Raw genomic sequence first — 20422 nt, 5'->3', positions numbered from 1 at the left:
AGGATGTACAAATTTGCGGAATAATGCCTCCCACCTCCTAGTCTGTCTTCAGACCTAGATGGTGGTAGGAGGGAAGTCAAGTGGGCAAAAATGGCTGTTGAAAATAGTACTACTTTGCACTTCCCCAGGGCACATCAGCCCATTCCTCATGCAGCTTAGCCTGCTCCTTTGTTTCTCCTTGTACCCTCTATTCACGCCTGTTTTCTACAGTGTGTTAAGCAAGTCATGAAAGACCTTGGAGTCAGCAAGAGCTCCCTGGACTGTGGTAGCTGGATTCTTTATTCTCCCCTAAGGGGTCCCTTGCTGTGAGATGACAAGAGCTGTTCTTGGCTGAGAAAATATTTTTCAACGAGACTTCATGCTATTATTCTTCCCCTCTTTTAAATTCCTTTTTCCTAGTGTTCATTGGAAGATGAAGCATTCGATTTCTCTGGCCCCCAAGCCTGTGTTTACCGATGCACAACAGTCATGTCAAGACATTTAATTCCTTTTCTCACTCCCTGAATACGATACAGCTGTTGCAGAGGCACAGGCCATCTCTGGTGCAGCACAGTGCTGCTGACGGGTGATACTGAGCATGTTGCTGTTTGGCCCTGATCCGCTCTCTTTAAGCCTGGACTTCTTTCTGGTGGTATTGACCTGGTGACTGAACCGGGAGAACCATGTCCCTTTATCAGCTGAACTATCTTAGGATTTCAGTGTCCTTTCAGCCCAGCCCAGGCTGCTAAGCAGAGACAGGTTCTGAGAGTTACTTGCCTTCTACCACATCAGGAATAACATAATGGCTGTACATCAGCCTGTCTCTGGGTGTATTGTTCAGTCCTTTTCCACAAGCCATATGGAAATTTACAGTGAAATAGCTGAAATATCTTCAGTGAGAAGAGACCAGACTAGCCCCACTGCTGGTAGCTCATAACATGCCCATTCCTTTGGCAAAATTGGAAATCCTTTATTGTAGATCATAATTCAGTATTAAAGACTGAGAAGTAGTTTATTCTAGTAGAGCCGTAATTCATTTTGTCAGCTGCGCAGCAGCAATAGCTTTATGTCCTACTTCAGGATTGCCCCAGGTCACCCATCTCTAGGCAGGGGCTGAGTGCTTAGGAACAGAACACCTTCCAGCCATCAGGGCACAGCATGTCACCCTCCAGTGAGATCCAGCTGCGAAAATGCTATATCAAATACCTCTTTGTAGTGTTCCACAAAATGCACTTCTAGTCCTTCTGTAATGAATCCAGCAAGGTCATAATAATCCTTTTTGTTCTCTGATGGCAGAATGATGCAAGTAACACCAGCCCTCTTTGCCTGTGGGGAGAAAAAGTTGGGCCGTCTGTCAAGTCCTAGGAATCCTTCCATATACCAGAAACATCCTTCCCCGTTTCTGAAAGCAAGTGCAGTTATTTTGGAGCATAATCCAGCTTTACTGTCTTATTTGGAGAGCACCAAGGATATTCCCGACAGGTATCACCAGGGAGAAACATATTCTATATCCCCCCTCAAGCCCCAAAACATACTCTCCAGTGCCATCTCAGCTGCCGGGACAGATGAAGGAGGGAGGCAGTTTAGTTGGGCTATGTCAGCAGCTCAGCGGACTGTTTAGAACATTCATACTGTTTTACAGAGTTTTAAGTATCTGTTCCAGCTTGAGTGAGGATAAAGCCTAGGATGAAAGCAAATTAGAAACCTCTCGTGAGACTAACCTAGCCCATCAATACCCTTAGCACAATTCTACAAAGCCTTTTGACAGGAACAGCTTCCTTGGAAGGAGCACAGAAAAGAGCTGCTCCTCCCAGGACAGGTTTGTACCCATCACTTTAGGGGTGATTCTGTGTTTAGGCCTGTGGCCGCTCACACTCCTGCAAGTGCAGCCAGTCAGTGCCATAGCACAGCTTAGTCCTGTACCAACTGCTACAAACAACTACTAATTTTTAAGCCATACAAGGAAAAGAAATCACAGTGCACAAGGCTATAGCCTAAATATATCTGGGGACAGAACTCTCATGTGAAGTCCCAGTTCAACAGAGGGAGACCTAATAACATTCTCGACAGAAAAATGTGTGGTGCAAGGCTCAGCCAGAATTGTGCAGGTGAAAAGTAGGGAGAGAGACCGAACACTTGGAAAGGAATTCTGAAAACTGCAAAGGGATGAAACCAGTAATATGAGACACTAAATCTAAGTTCGTTTTATCTAAAACAGACATCTGTATAAAATGTCAGACAACGCACGCTGGAATTAGGGAACAGAGCCTTGATTTTAAGAATGTACCTTAGAGACGCTGTCAAATCTCCACTGGATGCCCTCCTGAAACAGGCAATTCAGCGCAACACAGGTGATTGAACTGTGCAAGACTGACAGAGCAGACAACTCTGACAGCCAGCTAAAGCTGTCCGTCACCTTCAATTCTGCCAGTGTAGGTGGACTTGAGCTAGGCTCTGGCACAAAGCCTGGGGTGCCATCCCTTTTCCTCACAGCCAGAGACACAGCCAAGATCCCCATGTTCCCCTGCAGGCTTTTCCAGCCTGTGCATGGAATGAAATCTGCCTTTCTTAGTTCAAGGAGCAATCCCTCTGGCTGTCCCTGTCCTCAGTAGGCCCAACCCAGGGCTCTCCTGTGGATGATGCACAGAGATAAGAGAAGAGCTCTTACCGCAATAGTCTTCTCCTTGATTCCACCAACAGGAAGAATTTTTCCAGTCAATGACACCTCTCCAGTCATGGCTACATTCTGCCTCACTGGGCAATTCATGGCCAGGGACAGCAGAGCTGTTACTATGGTACATCCTGCACTTGGTCCATCCTTTGGGGTTGCTCCCTGTTTAAAAAAACAAAGCACAACCCCCTGCTCATTCAAGAAGCAGCACAGCCAGACAATACCCTTGTCCTTGTTGTTTTAACATTGTCCAAATTTCATGAAGCCTCACCCACGTTTTGGCACATCTGAGTGACAGAATCCTGCTGTTTGAACTGGATGATGTATTAATAGCTGTGACATTCCTCACCTTTTCCATGAGGAATAATCCCTGAGTCCACAGTGTGGTTTCTAGCCTGATGCCACCACCATACTCACTGGGCCCAGGTCTTTGAGTAAGCAACTTCAGTGAGAAAGAAGTGCACAAACACTTGGAAGCTCTTTGTTAGACTTAAGCCAACCATTGGAAGAAAAAACCCAACAAACCAGAAGTCAACATCACAAGGGGGAGAATGTCAAGAGTAATAAAGTAGTAGAGGACAATACCAAAAATCATTCAAGTCAGAAAATATCAATATATAAGGCCCCAAAAAATCCAGGCCTGAACTAGTGAGAGTCTGGATTTATCTGAGATCACACCTCTTTGAGGTAAGAGCAGAGGAGATCAATGTTTGAGAGGGAATAGAGACAGAGATCATGTCTGCTGTTTTCTCTTTCAGGAAATGAATTCATAGACAACACTGCAGTACCTGGACAGACACGGAGGAAGCTGCAACAAAGACATTGCACACAGAGCACTCAGTAGTCCAGAAGTAAAACTGGGGCACAATCACAGCTCAAAATCTGTCTTCAGTAAAGCACCTGCCCAAAGCTTGTTACACAGCATTTGGGCCACTCTGAGCACTGTGTGCATTTATTTTCAGCCCCAAATATTGGACAAATGCAATCACTGCCATTACGTGGACTAGGAAGCATGGCACAGTGATCAGGAGAAGTATTTTCAATTACATGTAAATGACTTGAAGCCTTTAAGAAGGCCTGGTAACACAGAGACCTAAACTTTGATGTCCTTGTAACTTCATCCAAGCATTTATCCAAATCACTTATCTGTACGTCATGGTTTCCCCACCTGCACAACAGGGCCACAATCAACAACAAAAGCTTAGGTTTCTTTAGAAAATTATCCAAGCCCCTGTATTCTTGCCACATGCTTACTGTAGAAAGGAATGGAAACATGGCTCATAAGACGACCTTCACAGGAGCCTGAAGAAAATGTCTTCATTCCTGGGTTTTAATGCTAGAAGAGGGCACTCTACACAACCTATGGACAAATGAAGTGCCTTCCAGCTTTACATCTAGGGGAGCACACCAGCTGGGCTGCTGTGCATGCTCTCTAAACTGTGCATCGGTTTACCTCTGGCACATGCAAGTGGATATGAGAAGACATAAGAAAGTCATTGTTGGGGTCCTTCTGCATCAGAAAGGCTCTTGCAAATGTGTATGCAATTTTGGCACTCTCTTTCATTACGTCTCCCAGTTGCCCTGTTACTTCAAGCGACCCATCCTTGTTCTCCTTGTCTTTGGGTCGCCTAAGGGATGTTTCAATAAACAGGGTGGAACCTCCTAAAAAAAGAAAAGAAAAACAACATCTGAAAAAAAGTTAAATGAAACCAGAAGGTTTTGGTGATGCAGAAGCTGTGTCAGGCATTTGGAACGGATGCTCTCTGATGAGACACTAGCCCTTGAGTAGAGAGCAGCTGAAACCTGTTCCTTAAATACCTTCAGGAAGGCCAGCTAGAAATCTCAACAGTCTCCATTCATTGCTTTTTTGGACTTCACCTTCTAGGAACACAGATGCAACCCCTATTTAATGGAAATAATTAAGTTCTTATAATGGTTTCATATTCTTTGTTTCCTCCAGCGAATAAGCTGAGTTCATAAAACACTTTTAGCCACTTCAATTCTCCCGTGCCGGGTATTAATTTACCTTCTTCACCATACGGATAATTTCCCTCTGAACTACTTTAATTCCACCCAAGGTCAATTTGAGTATGAAGAAGTCATCTCCTTTCCTGTGTGCTGTGTTTTCATCCTCTAGTGCACATAAGCCCCCGAGTTACTACTGGAGTAATCCAAAGAATGGTAAGCAGCCAACTGCACCCACTTCACAGAGTGCTGGAACACCTATACCTGCCCTCAACACCAGAAGTCAACTCAGTGTTGCACATCACTGACAAGACACAGCATTCCTCAGCTGTGCCATGTGTCACAGTGGCACCACCTGCTTCTGACAATTCCTAATGTATGCCATTTGTATGGAATATAGAGGTTAAAGAGAAAACCTCCTGGCCCTAAGCCAAGATGAGCCTGGGTAAGGGCATAAGAAAGGCTCTATTCTTCAGGGAAACAGTATTCAGGATCCAAAGGCCAAAGGAAGTTCCTTTTACTAGTGCCTGTAGAAGAACATCACTGGACTCAGTTCTGTTTGACGATTACATTCAATTTTTGAAAATTACACAGAAATGCAGACATTAACCCAAAGTTAATTTTGTCTCACCCATAGCTGTCCAGGCCAGACCCATCACCACTCCTGGGGGAGTGGTATCATACATGCGATCCACAGTGAAGATGGGCTTTCCTACAAAGTCCTGCAGGTTTTCAGGTGTTACTTGGACCGTCTCTGCTTCTCCACTCACAATTTTATAGGCAGATTTCCTCAATACCTGGGTGAGATAGTAATTAATCTCTGTAGAAAAAGCTGAGAAGGCTGATACACAATAGTCACAGTGACACATAACTTCCTCTCACCTTTTCTACTTGTTTCTGCAGATTCCTCACCCCACTCTCTCTGCAGTACTGCTTGATGAGAACAGTCAGGACATCTGATGTGATTTGAGCTTTGTTTTCATCCAAGCCACACAGAACTCGTGCTTGAGGGACCAAGTATCTCTGAAAGAAATAAACCCCCACATCCTTCTCTCAGTATTTGTGACAAAAGCCTAGTCTCATTCCAATTCACTCAATTTTCTGCTGTTAGCTCAATGCTGCCTTCTGGTGTCCACAGCCTATGGAACACTGGAAATACTTTGTGTTCAAATCAAAGGAACTGTGTCCAAAGTACCATGTGCCTAATTCTTTTAGACGCAGCTGGGTGTAAATATGTAAGCCTGAATCTGGAAAAAAAAAAATCCAGATGTAATTCACATAAAGCACAACAGTGCTTTATCTTACCTCTGCAATTGCAAGTTTCTCTTCTGCTACGTATCCTGACACATTGATCACTTCCATTCTATCCCGCAGTGGCTCTGGAATGGTTTCTGTTACATTGGCAGTACAAATAAAAAGTACCTGGAAGCATTAAAAGATCCTATTAAGAACTTTCATTAACCTGCTGCTTTATTCCAAGTATTAGTTCCTAAGTTCTGCATTTCTCTGTCTGAAGAGCTAGAGCAAGATCACCCTCTCTGTGGAATTAGTTTTTATTAGAAGTTTGGATTTTATAACTATGTAATGGCATGTTCCCTACCCCCAAAGCAAATGTTTAGAAATACACAATGCACAAATTGGGAAATTAAAATGGTTTGACAGGGACCAGAAAAAGGGAGATCTAGATCTCACTCAGAAGTTCTTTCTACCTTCTAGGAAATTAGCACAGAATGACCCAATTATCTATACTATTCCTAATACGTCAATTCTGCAATTTATGTCAGCTGCACAGAAAGTGCAATGGTGTGTAAAGATGACCAATTTCAAAAGCTTCATAGCAGCATTATGCCACCTCCCTTGACAGCAGCTCTGCCAATCATCATGTAAAGAAAAACTCTTGCCTTTTCTAGAGGAGACCACACATCTATTTGTCCCTCGTTCTACATGGAGTTAGGGCTACAGGACATACGCTGGTGATCATGTTCTTTCATGGACAGACACCTCAGTTAAAGCCAACTTCTGCAGAGACCGCTGTGTACCATTTATGTTCCATCTGATTTTCCAACTGAATAAAACATCAGCATCTTTTCATGGACAGGAAATCCCTGGGTGATACACATTCATACATTCTGGCTCTACAGCCTCTGCAGAAAAGAGAAATACCTTTGACAAATCCACAGGAACATCAAGATAATGATCCAAGAAATTAGAGTTCTGTTCTGGATCCAATAGTTCTAGAAGGGCTGAGGATGGATCCCCTTGATAGCCTCTTCCTATTTTATCTACCTGTGGGAGAAAAGAATTTATTATTCTAAGAAGTTTCCCACCATGATAGATTCTCAAGCAAGATTTTTTCAAGGCTCCATCTAAAAATCTTTATGACTGTTCATTAACATCCAGTAGCAGTCAACTACTTTTCTATGCACTCATCCAAGTCCCCACTACCTTCCTGTGTGAGCACATGACACACCTGAGAAGACAAAGGACTTTTGAATGTTGCAGAAAATCACTATGAAGTCTCAGGCAACGTGCAGAGAATAAAAAGCACTACTTCTCATGGGCTACTACTCATTAAGCTGAGATAAGCTATAAGCAAAGACCAGAACACTTACTCCACAGTGAGGACTAGGGTGCTAGCTTATACCACTCCCCGAATATGCAAGCTCAGACACTCTTACTCTGCCCAAGGTGCAAAAAGCCTCCAAACAGCCATTCAAGCAGAGCCAGATTAGTGACCTGGGCTGTTGTCACAATCATAAATTGATTGAGGCTCACGGGGACTTCCTGAAGTCATCTTGACCAATCCCACTGCTCACGTAAGGCCACTGGAGCCCGCTGCCCAGGACCGTGGCCAAGGTCATTGACTATTCCAGCACTGTGAACTCTCCTTCTGAGGATACAAACAGGGCCACTTCTTCTTCTACCTTAGAAGCAGCATTAACTGGATGGCCTTAATGAAATTTGCTGTTACAGCCAAGGCAGGGCTTCTGGCCAACACCACTCAAGTGTCATAACCTACAGGTTTCATTACCTTTCAAATCACGATACTCATTGGTTACATTACACTGCAACAAATGACAGTTTATTGGTCCCTCATACCATTCCCAAGAATCTGCTGTTGATCCTTCCCAGGTATGGCACACAAGAAGGCCAGAACGACCTTCAGTCTATTCTGAACACCTGGTATTATATCCTATTGTTATTTGCTTTTCCACAAAGCATTAGGCTGGTAGCCCTGACTCATTTATTCTCAAATCAGACCACAAATTGACTGTAAGTATCTTATTCCTTAGAATCCTGCTTTAGACCTACTGAGTGACTCTTGCAAATAATCACACAAGCAACAGTGGATTTGTGCACAGTGACGTGCCCACACCTATGTAGGAAAAAACAAGAACTATGGAAACTGAATATCCAGGCCAGGTCCATTTTGATCCAAACAGCTGTGATTTAATCAGAGGGACAAAACTAGAATTTTAAAGCTGAAGTCTGTTATAAAGGGAGGGATTTTTAGGAGAGTTACTGTTTCACCTTCTCTATGAGGATCAGGACTGATATAAGTATTTAAGAGCAAAACCTAGATTAAAGACCAAATACTTCACCTCATCAATCAGTATAAGTGGATTCTCTGTCTTGGTCTTCTTCAGACACTGGATAATTTTTCCTGGCATTGCTCCAACATATGTCCTCCTGTTTTACCAGAGATTGTATTTAGGGAACCATTGAAAAGCACAGCATATATCAGAGCACATACCACACAGCTGACAGAACAAGTATATCCTGCTGGGAAATAAGTCGTTATTTATTCAACACCCATTGAAAGCATTCTCCATCACTATATTAAGCACCAAGAGCCACCTAGTCTGTTTCTAGAAAAGAACTGACACAAATTTTGGCAAAATACGCCTGGATTACAGTTTTTATCTTCAGTTTAAACAACTTCTCAATCAGAGAAAAGCAAAGAGGTTAGGCTGAGAATAGGGATGCTTGAATTTTCACGGGGTTTGGGTAAGAAATGTTAGAAGAGTTAACATTTCACTTCCTCACTTGATAGGGACAAAAAGACCAGTGTAGATCAAAAGATACTAAAGGAACAAACTGCTCATAGCAAAATATAATCTTCCTGCTAGAGATTTTTTCTAGTATCCAGAAACAAGCAGAAGCAAGCAAAGAGGGTAACAGAGTGAAGGTCAAAAGGCACAGAACACAGAACATCTGAAAAACATAGAAAATATTTTTGTCTGCTTCTGTGTAGGGCAGAGCCTTGCAGGTTCAATTTACTCAGCAGAATGGCTACTCTTACTGGTTTGAAAACACCCCTGGTTTTATGTTCAAATGCAGACCCTCTCCTCTGCTCCAGTGAGGACACATCTGGAGTTGTCATGTCCAGTTCTGGAGTTACCAGTTCAAGAAAGACAAGGAACTGCTGGGAAGGGTTCAACAGAGGGCTGTGAAGATGATGAGGGGACTGGAGCATCTCTCATGGGAAAGGCTGAGGGAGGTGGGCCTGTTTAGTCTATGGATGACCAAAAGGGGATCTTATCCATGTGTAAAAATATCTGAAGGGTGGGTATCAAGCGGACAGGGCCAGACTCTTGCCAGTGGTGCCCAGTGACAGAACACAGGGCAACAGGCATGAACTGAAACACAGGAAGTTCCACCTGAATATGAGGGGAAACTTCTGTACGTTGAGGGAGGCAGAGCCCTGGAACAGGCTACCCAGAGATGCAGTGGGATCCTATTTCCCTGAAGACTTTTGAAACTTGTCTGGACACCATCCTGTGCAACCTGCTGTAGCTGAACACGCTTTAGCAGGGGAATGGTCTAGATGATCTCCAGAGGTCACTTTCAATCCCAGCCATTCTAGGATTTCGTGTATGTGGAAAAAAAATAAGCCTATGGAAGGGTCAGATCTACCAAGTTTTTATTCACTTCTTGTTCTCCCCATGAATGTTCTTGTTTCCAGGTTTTCTTCATGCAGCACCCCCATCCTGATTATTCAGAAACCAAGTCTCAATCACACCTGAACACACACGTGAATGACCCTGTTCAAACTGTCACCATTCTCTAGTTCTGGCATTTACATGTATTAGCATTTGGCATCAGTTCAGTGGTATTGGGTAGCTAGCTCAGCTTTTCAAAACTGATAATACACAAGAAACAGGGAGCAACTGCACTTAAAAGCACAAATACAATTATGTTCCAAAGTCCACCCTTTGCTATCTTTTTCACTTCTCTCTGTATCTCAGCTCCTATCTGCAAGGGTTGGCAGAACAGAGATGAAAATTACATATATTGTCCAACTTCAGTTAAGTTCCTATTTACTTTAATAAAAACGACTGGATAGAGAAACTTCTCCAGTTACACTGACCTGTGTCCTTTTATTTCTGCTACATCAGTCATCCCTCCAACACTGAAGCGGAAGTACTCTCTGTTTAGGGCTCTGGCAATGGAGCGAGCAATACTGGTTTTGCCGACTCCAGGAGGACCATAAAAACACAAAATCTTCCCCTGAGTGGATCCTCGCAGCTGGCTAACTGCAATAAATTCCTGTAGAACAGATAAAGCACCAGCAGTGAGCAGAAGGGAACGTCAGCAACACCAAACCACATTTGTTATCAGGTCAAGCAGTGATTACAAAACAAGCATCATACACAAAACAGGTCTTCAAAGGACGTGGGGGAGGGCAAGGGGAGAAGCTAATTCAGGATAATGAAGCACCTGTTTTTCCTCTGATTATTTACGTGGTTGGTTGTCCCCAGGTTTTGTGCTCTGTATCATCTCACCAGAAGCAGCAGTCTCTCTCTCCACTGCCTTGGAGTGAGAAGACAGTTCTAGTTCCTCTCCCAGCTTCTCTTGTTTTCACCTGAGTCTCTCAAGCTGCATGTGAGCATCTCCTACTGTACCACTCCCATGTGCTAGGTTAAGCTTGTTTCATCTCACACTTCTATGACAGACAACCCTCAAGTAACACTGAACAGTTGAGGAATCAAAAGATCACATTTCAGAACTGAAGCCTCAACTGGTTATACACTTACAGTGAAGAAATGACTGTACAAGTGGGGAAAAAACATCCAGAGACACTTACTGGCCCAGCATTAAGTGCAAACCAGAATATTGCGGTTTGAAATGAGAATGTGACTTTCATTGCCACAAGTAATTAAGCACATTAACTGATCACCAGAACATTTGGGTCTTTCATGAAGCTTTCTGTTAGATGTATGAATTAACACCAATTCAATGGAGACTGCAATCTGAAACACATCCAAAATGCCTGATGTTAAGCAGAGTGTGAAATGGGACACACTGCCTACTCCAGCCTTACCAGAATTCGCTTTTTGACGTCATCCATTCCATAGTGATCCTCCTCCAGAACTGCTTGGGCTCTGGCCAGCTCCAGGTTCTCCTCGCTACACTTACCCCATGGGATGGATGTCAGCCAGTCCAAGTAGTTCCGTGTAACACTGACAGAAATACACAAATGAGAGTGATTCACCAGCACTGTCTTCCTCCACCACCTTCCAAAACAACCTCATCCAGAACGAGTGGGATACAAACTACTCATGGAAGTGAGGCTATGAAAAGAACATCACTATGTGGGCAGTCACTGCTAACCTTTTTCACAGTCTTCAATACCTTGCCCCTCCCCTCACAAAAAAAAACAAAGCTTTTTTTCACAGCTTTTGCTTTTCTGAAACAAAGAATCTCCAAAATACCATGACAAGACTTAAATTTCTGCACACAACTTCCCTGTGTAATTGTTTTGGTGTGGGGCCGGTTCCTGAAAAGGAACAGAACTGCTTGTACGATCTGCACCACATCAACTGCTTGGATCAGGTCATGAAACGTAACACTAGAAAAAGTTTTCTGTCTCCACAGTAAACTAAGACATGGTAGAGATGAAAGACTCCTGGTTCAGAAGCAGGAAACAACAGCTGGATGTACAATAACCCAGAGAAAGATTTAAGACCAGGATAATGATGCCAGTATGGAAGTTAACAGTAGAGATAATCAGTATAAACAAACTGAAGAGAACACAGGTGTGTAAAAGCACTACTCACTGTTCTAAAACTACACACTTGGATCAGGAATTCAGTGTACAGGAAGGTCTGCACAATGTAGAAGCTATCAAGTTGTGCACAGTCATGGACACAGGGAAGCACAGATGGGCAACCTGGGCCCAGGATTCACCTGATGGCAATTGCCATCCCACCAGAGCTTTGGCTTTTTTCTCCCAAGTACTTCCTTTGCAAACCTGCAATCACTGTTATAACTCTGAAGGAAAGGTACCAATGCTGCCTGTGAAACCCAGTATGTCTTTTCCATGATTGCCAAGACACTGCTCATCCAAAGGCATGTTTGCTGTCAAACACAGTCTTTTACTCTGTAAAAGATACTTTTAAAAGCAGCAACCCAGGAAGAGAGCTGATGAGTACACCAACTGCTGTATTGTATAGCATACTCTGACTCAACAGACAAGAAATGTTCAATTCAACCTCAGTTTCTGATAATTCATGTCATAGAACACCTGTTATGAACTATTCACTCACTCCTTAGTAATTCCAACTCCACCCCAATACTTCAGGGACTACCTCAGGTAGCTTAGCCAATATCATGTATTAGCTTCTCTTACATCTACTGAAGACACAAAGTACAAGGAAGAAGAGCCAAAACTGAGGGCAGGGAAAGAACGACCACACACTTCATGAGGAACTAACAGCACATTTTGTGTCTCTAGTATCAGACTGCAAGAGAAGACAAAAGACCTAAAAGTATCAAAAGAGGTAGAGTACATAAGTAAATGCAAACAATTTGGAGAAAAGGGGAGGGGATGCTCCACAGAACTGCACTGATGTTTCACTCTCCCAATTAACCCCGACAGCATGACATGGCTATTCACTCACTTGAACTCTGAGGAGTGATTATCCAACAAGCCCAACTTGTTCAACTCTTCATCAATCACATCCATGACATGTTTTGGCACTACCAGCTCCTTTAGTCGCTCACGGAATTTCTCTTCTATAGCATCCTTGTCCTCTTTTTCCAGACCTAGTTCTTTCTTAATGATCTTCAACTGCTCTTGAAGAAGATACTTGCGATGTGTTTGCTTGATCTTCTCCTCAACCTAAGCAAAGAAACAAATACAGTAACTAATGTGTTCCTAGTACAGTCCATTTAACATCAAACACTCCCAAATACTTTTCAGTTATGACGTTCCCAGCAACTACTAGGAATATACTACTTGGAGCTTATCTGCAGTGTATTATAACAAAAGAAGTGACTGAACAACATTCTCCAGCACCCTCCATATCTTGAAGGCCTTCACTGGCCATGATTCAGAGATTCAATGTTCTGTTTGTGCTGGGGAGACCAAAAGCTGGGCAGACTAAGACAGATGTGACCTCCTCAGTACCAGACAGAGAGGGCCAACCACTACTGTCTACCTGCTGCTTACACAGGACAACTGAAGCCCAGTATGCAGTTGGCCTTCCTTGCCACAAGGACAGTCGGCAATTCATGGTGAGCCTCCCGCACATCAGGGCTTCAAAGTCCTTTTCTGCACAGCTATTTTTTAACCTGTTTATTCCAGGCCTGGTCTGGGACTGTGAATTTCTCTTAGCAGAAATTAAGGAGGGTTTTACTGACTCCCTGAGAGGATACCACTAGTAGCTTGCTGTAGTTGATCACAACCTCTTCTGCCCATTAGTCCAGCCAATTTTTTCACCAACCTCCTACTACATACTTCCAGTCTGTAACAATTTAATCAGAATACTATTACAGTTGACCTCAACAAAGGCCATGCAAATGTCAAGGGATACAACAGCCATTGCTAGAATCACAGAATCATTTAGGTAGGAAAAAACCTCTGAGATCATTGAGTCCAACGATTAACCTAGCACTGCCAAGCTCTCCATTAAACCATGTTTCCTTTTTGTGTTCTGGGCTTTCTCATAAGAGGAGACAATTAGGCAGTTTGCTTTTGGGAAATCCCTTCTGGTTGCTCCAAATCACACCCCTCTTCATTTGCCGGTACAGGACTTATTGGAGAATTTTCCCCATAATTTCGCAGGGACTGGGGGCAGGCTGACATGCCTACAGTCTCCTCGATTCTCCTTCTTGGAGATAGGCATGGCATTTACCTTTTTCTGCTTCCCAAGAACCTCTCCCATGACCACAGAGTTTTAAAGATGAGTGAAAAAAAATAATGACACTGATAAGCCCTCTCAGCATCCTTGGATGTATATTTGGTCCTACAGACTGAAGCTGTTCAATTTGCTTAAGAAGTCTCCAAACATTCCAACCCCAGTCCAAAAGCATTTCGCATTTAACATGAATTCTAAAAGCCCCAGTTACTGGCAGTTAATAAACAAAGTATGACTGAGTATACTCAAATATTTGTACTTCACATACTTCATTACCATTTAGATGCAGTTACTGTATTCAGATTAAACCTTACTGCAGTACACAGGAGTTAGCAGAGGGTCATTTGAAATAACAATGTGATATTTACACTAGTAAATGGTACGAGGCTATATATTGTTTCACAGATGCTTGGTAAACTGCAGACCTCTATTTATCTGCTTGCATGAAATTACAACTTGAACACACCTTAAAAGCAGATGCTGTAGCCTCGTGTCTTGTTACTTCTACTACGTGCATGAAAAAACATTTCTAACATAAGAACAGAAAACCTTAAATCTAAATAATGTACACTTTAGAGCACATACCCATACTAAGCATCACAGCTGTGGACATGATGTAAATATACACAAGGTATTTGTTACTCCAGAAACTTACCTCTCTTCCAAGACGCTGCTGAAGTTTGCTCAGCTCGTATTCCTTTTTCAGAAGAGAAAGAGCTTTATAAAGCCGTTTGGGAATCTGGAAAAGATAGACACAAAATGAGTCTTGAGATGCCATACCCTTGTAAAGTAACACACACATATATATATATACACACTTTCTTCCTCCCAGTGAGAAAGGCAGAATAAAACACTCCAACAGGTTGTCTGGGAGAGCTTTACAGCACCTGCAGATGTGGAAAGACAAACATGTAGCAACTCCACAGCACACAAAGAATATTATGTGCCGCCAAAGATGCAGAGCACTCTGATTTACCCACAGTAAATCAGTACTAATGATCTACCCTATCCTTCAACAGGAATCTAGTCACTGATATTCACATATCATCAAAAGTAGCACTGAAGTCTCTTCTGTACTGAGGCTGGTAAAGAAACCATGACATACAACAGATGAACTGATTCCATTTGCATTGTTTGAGTTAAAAACTTCATCTTACACTGGTTTCTTCCAAGATATCTTGAAGTTCGTGTGACTCTGCCCCTGTTAGGGCTGCACCCATGTCACTCAGATAGATCGGGTTATCTACCACACGCTGTCCAGCCTGCATCATCTGAAGTACGGACTCTCTGAAAATAAAAGATAAAAAATCCCTAAATGCTCTGTAAATTTACATTCAAATGGAGTATCCTAATTTACTTATTGTGACAGTGCAATAAAATGAAACACAGCTCAGTTTCATAGCAAACTGTTTTTGAAATTTGACTGTATCAATACTCAGTAACAAAGAGATAAATCACTTGGCTAAGAGGAATGACCACCAATATATAAAACTAAGTATCTGAAATGCTCTCCAAACAGTCATGTAGGATTTTTTGTGCCAGTATTCCAAAAATTTTATCCTGCTCGTAAGATATGGATGAGATCATGATATTTATTGCAGTGAGTTTCACTTAGACAGAGATCACCTGCCTTAGGACTTAATAGTTCTATTTTGTTTCTAAATTGCACATCAGGCTTTCAAAACTTTGATTCCAACAAGAGATAGAGCTTACATCCTAAACCAAAAATCTATATGACAATTCAGCAAATATCGCTACTTCATTACAGCAGAAAGGCAAGTAGTATAGAAAATGTCAGCATGTTCCAGCCTGAGAACATGGTGTTTGCAAAGCAGAAGAGCATGGCTAAGACATACCTGTACAAGGGGTTCAAAGCAATGATGTCCCGGATTGTTTTAACAATTTCTGCAGTAAGTGCCTATAAACACAACAAAAATTTAATCACCAAATGAATGGAAAAGGAAAGATCACAGTACAAATATGACATTCCCCAGACTCCAGCCACTCACTGCAGTGATGGGCTGTGATGGTTCCTGGTGCTGGGGCAGCTCCTGCTCACAGGAAAGGCAACAAGGCCTATAGGCTGGCCATCTGGCATGCACAGAACTTGACTGGCTCTTGGCCAGAAGATACAATCAGACTGAACACTCAAGCCACCTTCAAGCAAACACCCAGTTTGATAGAGGTCATCACACAAATTTAAGCACTGACTAGCCTCTTCATCCAGCAGCTTTTTAAGTCAATGGTTCTAAGAACTGAGCTGTTATAATGAAAATTCTTTACTTTCATATAGTCCCCTTGTGCAGTGACTGTGAGAAGGAACTAGTTTCTGCAGCCTGAAATTAGAGCCTGATTTTACAACTCTTCCTTTTAAGCAAGATGTGTAGGTGCAATTCTACAGGACAAGTGTAAGCCTGTAAACTAATTCACTTACTTTAACCTCTTCTGTGATCTGAAAATCTTCATGAACCACATTCTCTACTTCTACCATGAGAACTTCCTTCGAAGAAGCAGCTACAGGATCTAGTACCAGCTCCACAGTTTGGTCCTTTGCTCCAGGCTCCTCTTCAGCCTCCTTCTTAGATCGCTTCTGTTTCCTTCGAATTTTTTGTTTGTTCTCAGGCTCCTCAGGCTCAACCTCTAGTTGCTTGTTTATACGAATCCTGAAAGCCAAAAGAAACCGGCAACAATCAATCTCCCCGTTACATGTGATTTCAGCACTTCAGCATGAAAAGGAGAGAGTCTAAGCTGTACTTTGAACAAGCTAAAATTTAAAAAGGAGAGGAGACACACATTTGCAAGACACCATCTTTCTTTATTTTGGCTTTTATACAGGAGTTTCCTTTTCTGTGTGTTTCCCTATAAATGGTCCTCAAATCTGAGGATCACATGCATCACATCACAGCTGATATGACAATGACAAGCACTCTTTCGTTTTGCAGCTACCCTGTCACAGCTGTAACAGTATGTAGAATATCCTGACACTTTCAGGATATGTTGTGGTAAGAAAGCAAAAACCTGCCAGACACAAGTTGTGTGTGCATGTATGCGGTGAAACTGATACGGGATGTCTCTGTTCATACAGAATTCTGGCGAGGTGCAGTGAAGTACAAGTAACCAACCTTCGGTGTCCCATGACTATCATACGCAATTTGTCTCCAAGATCCTGCATTTCGTGAATCTGGACAAAAGTTCCCATTTGGTATACTTCATTCAGATCCTCCACCACATCAGATTCATTGCTATTGAGCAAAAAAAAATGGAGTAGATATTCAGAAACTTGAGATTCAGATTAAAAAAGAAAAAAAACAATCCCTGGTTGCAGAACTTTAAACTGGACTTAGGGGCAAAGACACTTAATCCCCATTGTTATCACCATGCAACCCCTTTCCAAAACACCCAAGTACCTGGACAGCTCATCTCTTTCCTAAACAATAACACCCTTTTCTAAACCAAGACTCCAGATCCCAGCAGTGCTGGTGGAGGCAACAAAACAAAACTTTCATACCATGAGGGTGGTCCAAGACCAGCCACAATTTCTGCAATGCTATCCAAGGCAAGGCATTTAGGATGATAACTTTTCTTATAAATGCAACCTGGTCAGCTTATTTTTGTATTTTTTAAAAAGATGAAGAGAAACAACTTACTTGTCATCCTTTTTTAGAAAAACACCAGCATACGGCTGGGCAAGACGAACTTTCCTCCTCAGCAGTTCAACCAGCTTCTTATTTTTCACCTAAGACAACAGGTATGCAATCAGAGGTGGATTTACTGTAATCTTTGCATTCCCAGGGTGTAAGGCCAGGCATGATGACATCCTATAACTAAATTATGAAGTTGGAGCTTGTACTGTTCTAATCTTGTCTGCACTAGAGGACAGTAATATAGAAGTGGAAAAAAAAGTAGAGACACATGAAATTTAAGTAGTTTGAATTAGTCACTTCCCAGTCAAGATAAGACAAGCCCAAAGGCTGGGGGAGGAACTAGACCCAATTTGTACAAGTCTTACAAGCAAGAAACCTGAGTTAGTTGAACAGTACTTTATAAGCTTCTGTTGCTATCACTGCTCCCTTCCCCTTCCATACCTGTACGTCCTAGCTCACTGCTCCTGGACGGAGCTAGGTCACCCTTCCCTATCAGTTGCCTGAATTCTGTCCACAAAGTCTAGTTAAAATCCTCTTCTCCAAAGCCTTCTCTGTTCAATTCCTTTCCTGCACCAACAAGCCTGAATTCCTGGTTTGAGTTTCAGCCAGTATTTCTTCCTGGTTTACTTTCTTACTCTCCTCTGCTCTCTAGATGCCACACACCTGTCCCTGGCAGATCTCCCAGCATCACTGGAACTGTTATCACAGCACGCTGAATCCTCAGTGACCAAGGAAATAACTCCTTGTGAATTCTGCTGTTTATGAAGTCACCCTGCCAACCACTGAGTGTTCTTCAAAACGATGGACATAAGGTGCATTGCACAACACTTTGCTAACAACCAGCATGGTTCTGACAGAACATCATGAATAAGACCACCACTGTTGGCCTATTCTAATCTCAGCACACCTATTCTACTTTTGCACAATGTTTAGCAAAATATGCTTGCCAATTACAGAGACATTAACAGGAAGAAAATTAGTAACTCCACAGGCACTGAAGAAACTTGACCTTGTCAGGTAAATTGCACCACAATGAATTCACAGGATAAGAGAACATTTAACAATTCTGTAAGACATTGTTGACCTGTGCATTGAATTTGACGACTTCTGGACATAAGTCTCATATGACTCCATGCTCTTAATAATATATAATCTTCTCCTTCCCTTGACACATTTATAAAGACACTAGAAGCTGCACATATTAGATTTGGACATGCAGAAAAATACAACAGTAGAAATAACATTATGCTAAATAATACTACAGGAACAAGAAAATATTGGTTTATTTTGTACTACATTTACTTCAAAATCAGATTGGCAATACACCAGAGAGACATGCAACTACAAGTACTTATTCCAGAATGGGTTTCATTTCAGGAGGAAAAAGTACTTCTCACCTGTAAACTCAAGTCACACATCAGTGATATAATCTATAGCTCTTAAAATCCTTATGGGGTGCAGAGGGAAAAGATCACACTCTGAAATGGTGACTGCCATCCCCATTCCTCAGTACTCTCTCCCACCACAGCTGTACTGCTCTACACCGAACTCCTGCTTTTTCCTTGCAGCTCACAGCTTGCTGCCTTCACCAACACGGGTCCCGGTGCTCTGACACCAACCCACGGCCCCGAAACAAGGACATGTTTGCTTAACCTTCATCAGAGAACATAAAGAAGACAGAGAACTTCGAGAGTGTGTGTGAGAATGGCCGACCTTTTCTGTTAGCAACAGAGCTGCTGACGCAATAACTGAAACTTCAACTGGCCCAAGAGAAACCGCTATCCCGACAGGACCCGGCTACAAAGCCCGAGCTAAAGGCCGAGCAGTGGAGGTCACGCACGAGGCTGCCTTGCCCTGCACTTCAAGGAACCTGCCAAGGCAAAGAGAGCGGCCCGGAGACGCGGCACCCCGAGCGGCGGGGTCAGCCAGTGACTCCGGCACGGCCTGGGCTGCTAACACCCCGGGACCCCCGCCCGAGGCCGCAACGCTGCCAGTCCAACGAGCCAGCCCAGAGCACCTCGCGGCAGCGGCAGCTCCCACCCAGGCCGGGCCGGCGGAGCCCAGGGCTCGGCGGCAGCTCACCTCGATGATCTTGATGAACCGCGGGAAGACGGGGTTGCGCGTCACGGCGATGAGCGGGACGTTGGGGAAATGCTCGGGGACGAGCAGCGGCGTCAAGGCCGTTATGACCGGTCCGGCCCCGCCGCTGTCCGCGCCGCCGCTTCCGCCACCGCCGCTGTCCTCGCCGCCGCCTTCCAGTGAGTCGCCCCCGGGCAGACCGCCGGAGCTGCGCCGGTGCCAGCAAGGGCCGGCGCTGAAGGCGGCGCGGGGCGGCGGCGCGGAGCCCAGCGGGGCCGGGACGGCGGCGGCAGGGGACCAGAGGCGGCGCCGCGTGGGCCCCAGGGCGGGCCCGGTGAGCGCAGGCCGCCAGCGCCCGCACAGCCGCCACCAGCGCGCGGCCGCCATGCTGCCGGCGCGCGTGCCTCACTTCCGCCCTCCCGGCAGCACCGGCCCCGCCCGCACGGCGTCGCGTGGCGGCGCGCACGTCCGAGCCCGCCGTGAGCGCGTGTTCGAGCCCGGGCCGGGCCCCGCCCGGGTGGGTGCCGAAAGAAGGGGCGCGGCGGGCATGAGTGTGGCTTTGGCTACTGCACAACCTTCCTTTTCCTCCTCGGTTCCCTGCAGCCGGCTGCTCAGACACCTCCCGAAATATCTTCAGGGATGGAGGCTCCATAATCTCTTTAATCACTCTGTGCCACTGCTCCGACAGCCTCTCTGTAAAAAAGTCTTTCCTGATATTTCGAGGGAGCCCCCCTGTGTTTCTTTTTGTGCCTATTGCCTCTTGTCTTATCACCAGGCACTACTGAGAAGAGCCTGGCTCTGTCTTCACACCTCCCCTAGGTAGGTATTGCTCTACATTTATGACACCCCCGAGCCTTCCCTTCAGTAGGGAGCAGTGCCAGCTCCCTTTCCTCAGGGGAGATGTCCAGTCCCTTCATCATCTCTGCAGTTCTTTGCTGGAC

At 44.1% G+C, this 20422-nt stretch overlaps 1 protein-coding gene across 1 annotated transcript; it reads right to left on the bottom strand.

Annotated features, from left to right (window-relative positions):
- Positions 1 to 389: 389 nt before the first annotated feature.
- Positions 390 to 19701, bottom strand: LONP1 (lon peptidase 1, mitochondrial). Its single transcript, XM_066205422.1, has 18 exons — positions 19485 to 19701; positions 17406 to 17494; positions 16881 to 17000; positions 16193 to 16421; positions 15615 to 15676; positions 14916 to 15045; positions 14414 to 14497; positions 12520 to 12740; positions 10941 to 11079; positions 9987 to 10165; positions 8218 to 8305; positions 6779 to 6901; positions 5921 to 6037; positions 5498 to 5638; positions 5247 to 5412; positions 4104 to 4312; positions 2648 to 2812; positions 390 to 1305 (listed from the first exon to the last, which is right to left on the bottom strand). Exons 3-18 carry the CDS (start codon positions 16955 to 16957, stop codon positions 1141 to 1143), a joined length of 2295 nt encoding a protein of 764 aa, XP_066061519.1. The 5' UTR covers positions 16958 to 17000; positions 17406 to 17494; positions 19485 to 19701; the 3' UTR covers positions 390 to 1140.
- Positions 19702 to 20422: the final 721 nt, after the last annotated feature.

The sequence above is a fragment of the Chamaea fasciata genome, unplaced genomic scaffold, assembly GCF_029207755.1.
Source record: "Chamaea fasciata isolate MVZ Bird 193981 ecotype frontalis unplaced genomic scaffold, bChaFas1.0.hap1 SCAF_28, whole genome shotgun sequence".
In the NCBI taxonomy this organism is placed as follows: Eukaryota; Metazoa; Chordata; class Aves; order Passeriformes; family Sylviidae; genus Chamaea; species Chamaea fasciata.
Note: the sequence above shows the minus strand (reverse complement) of the source record. Positions and strands in the feature narration are given on the sequence as shown.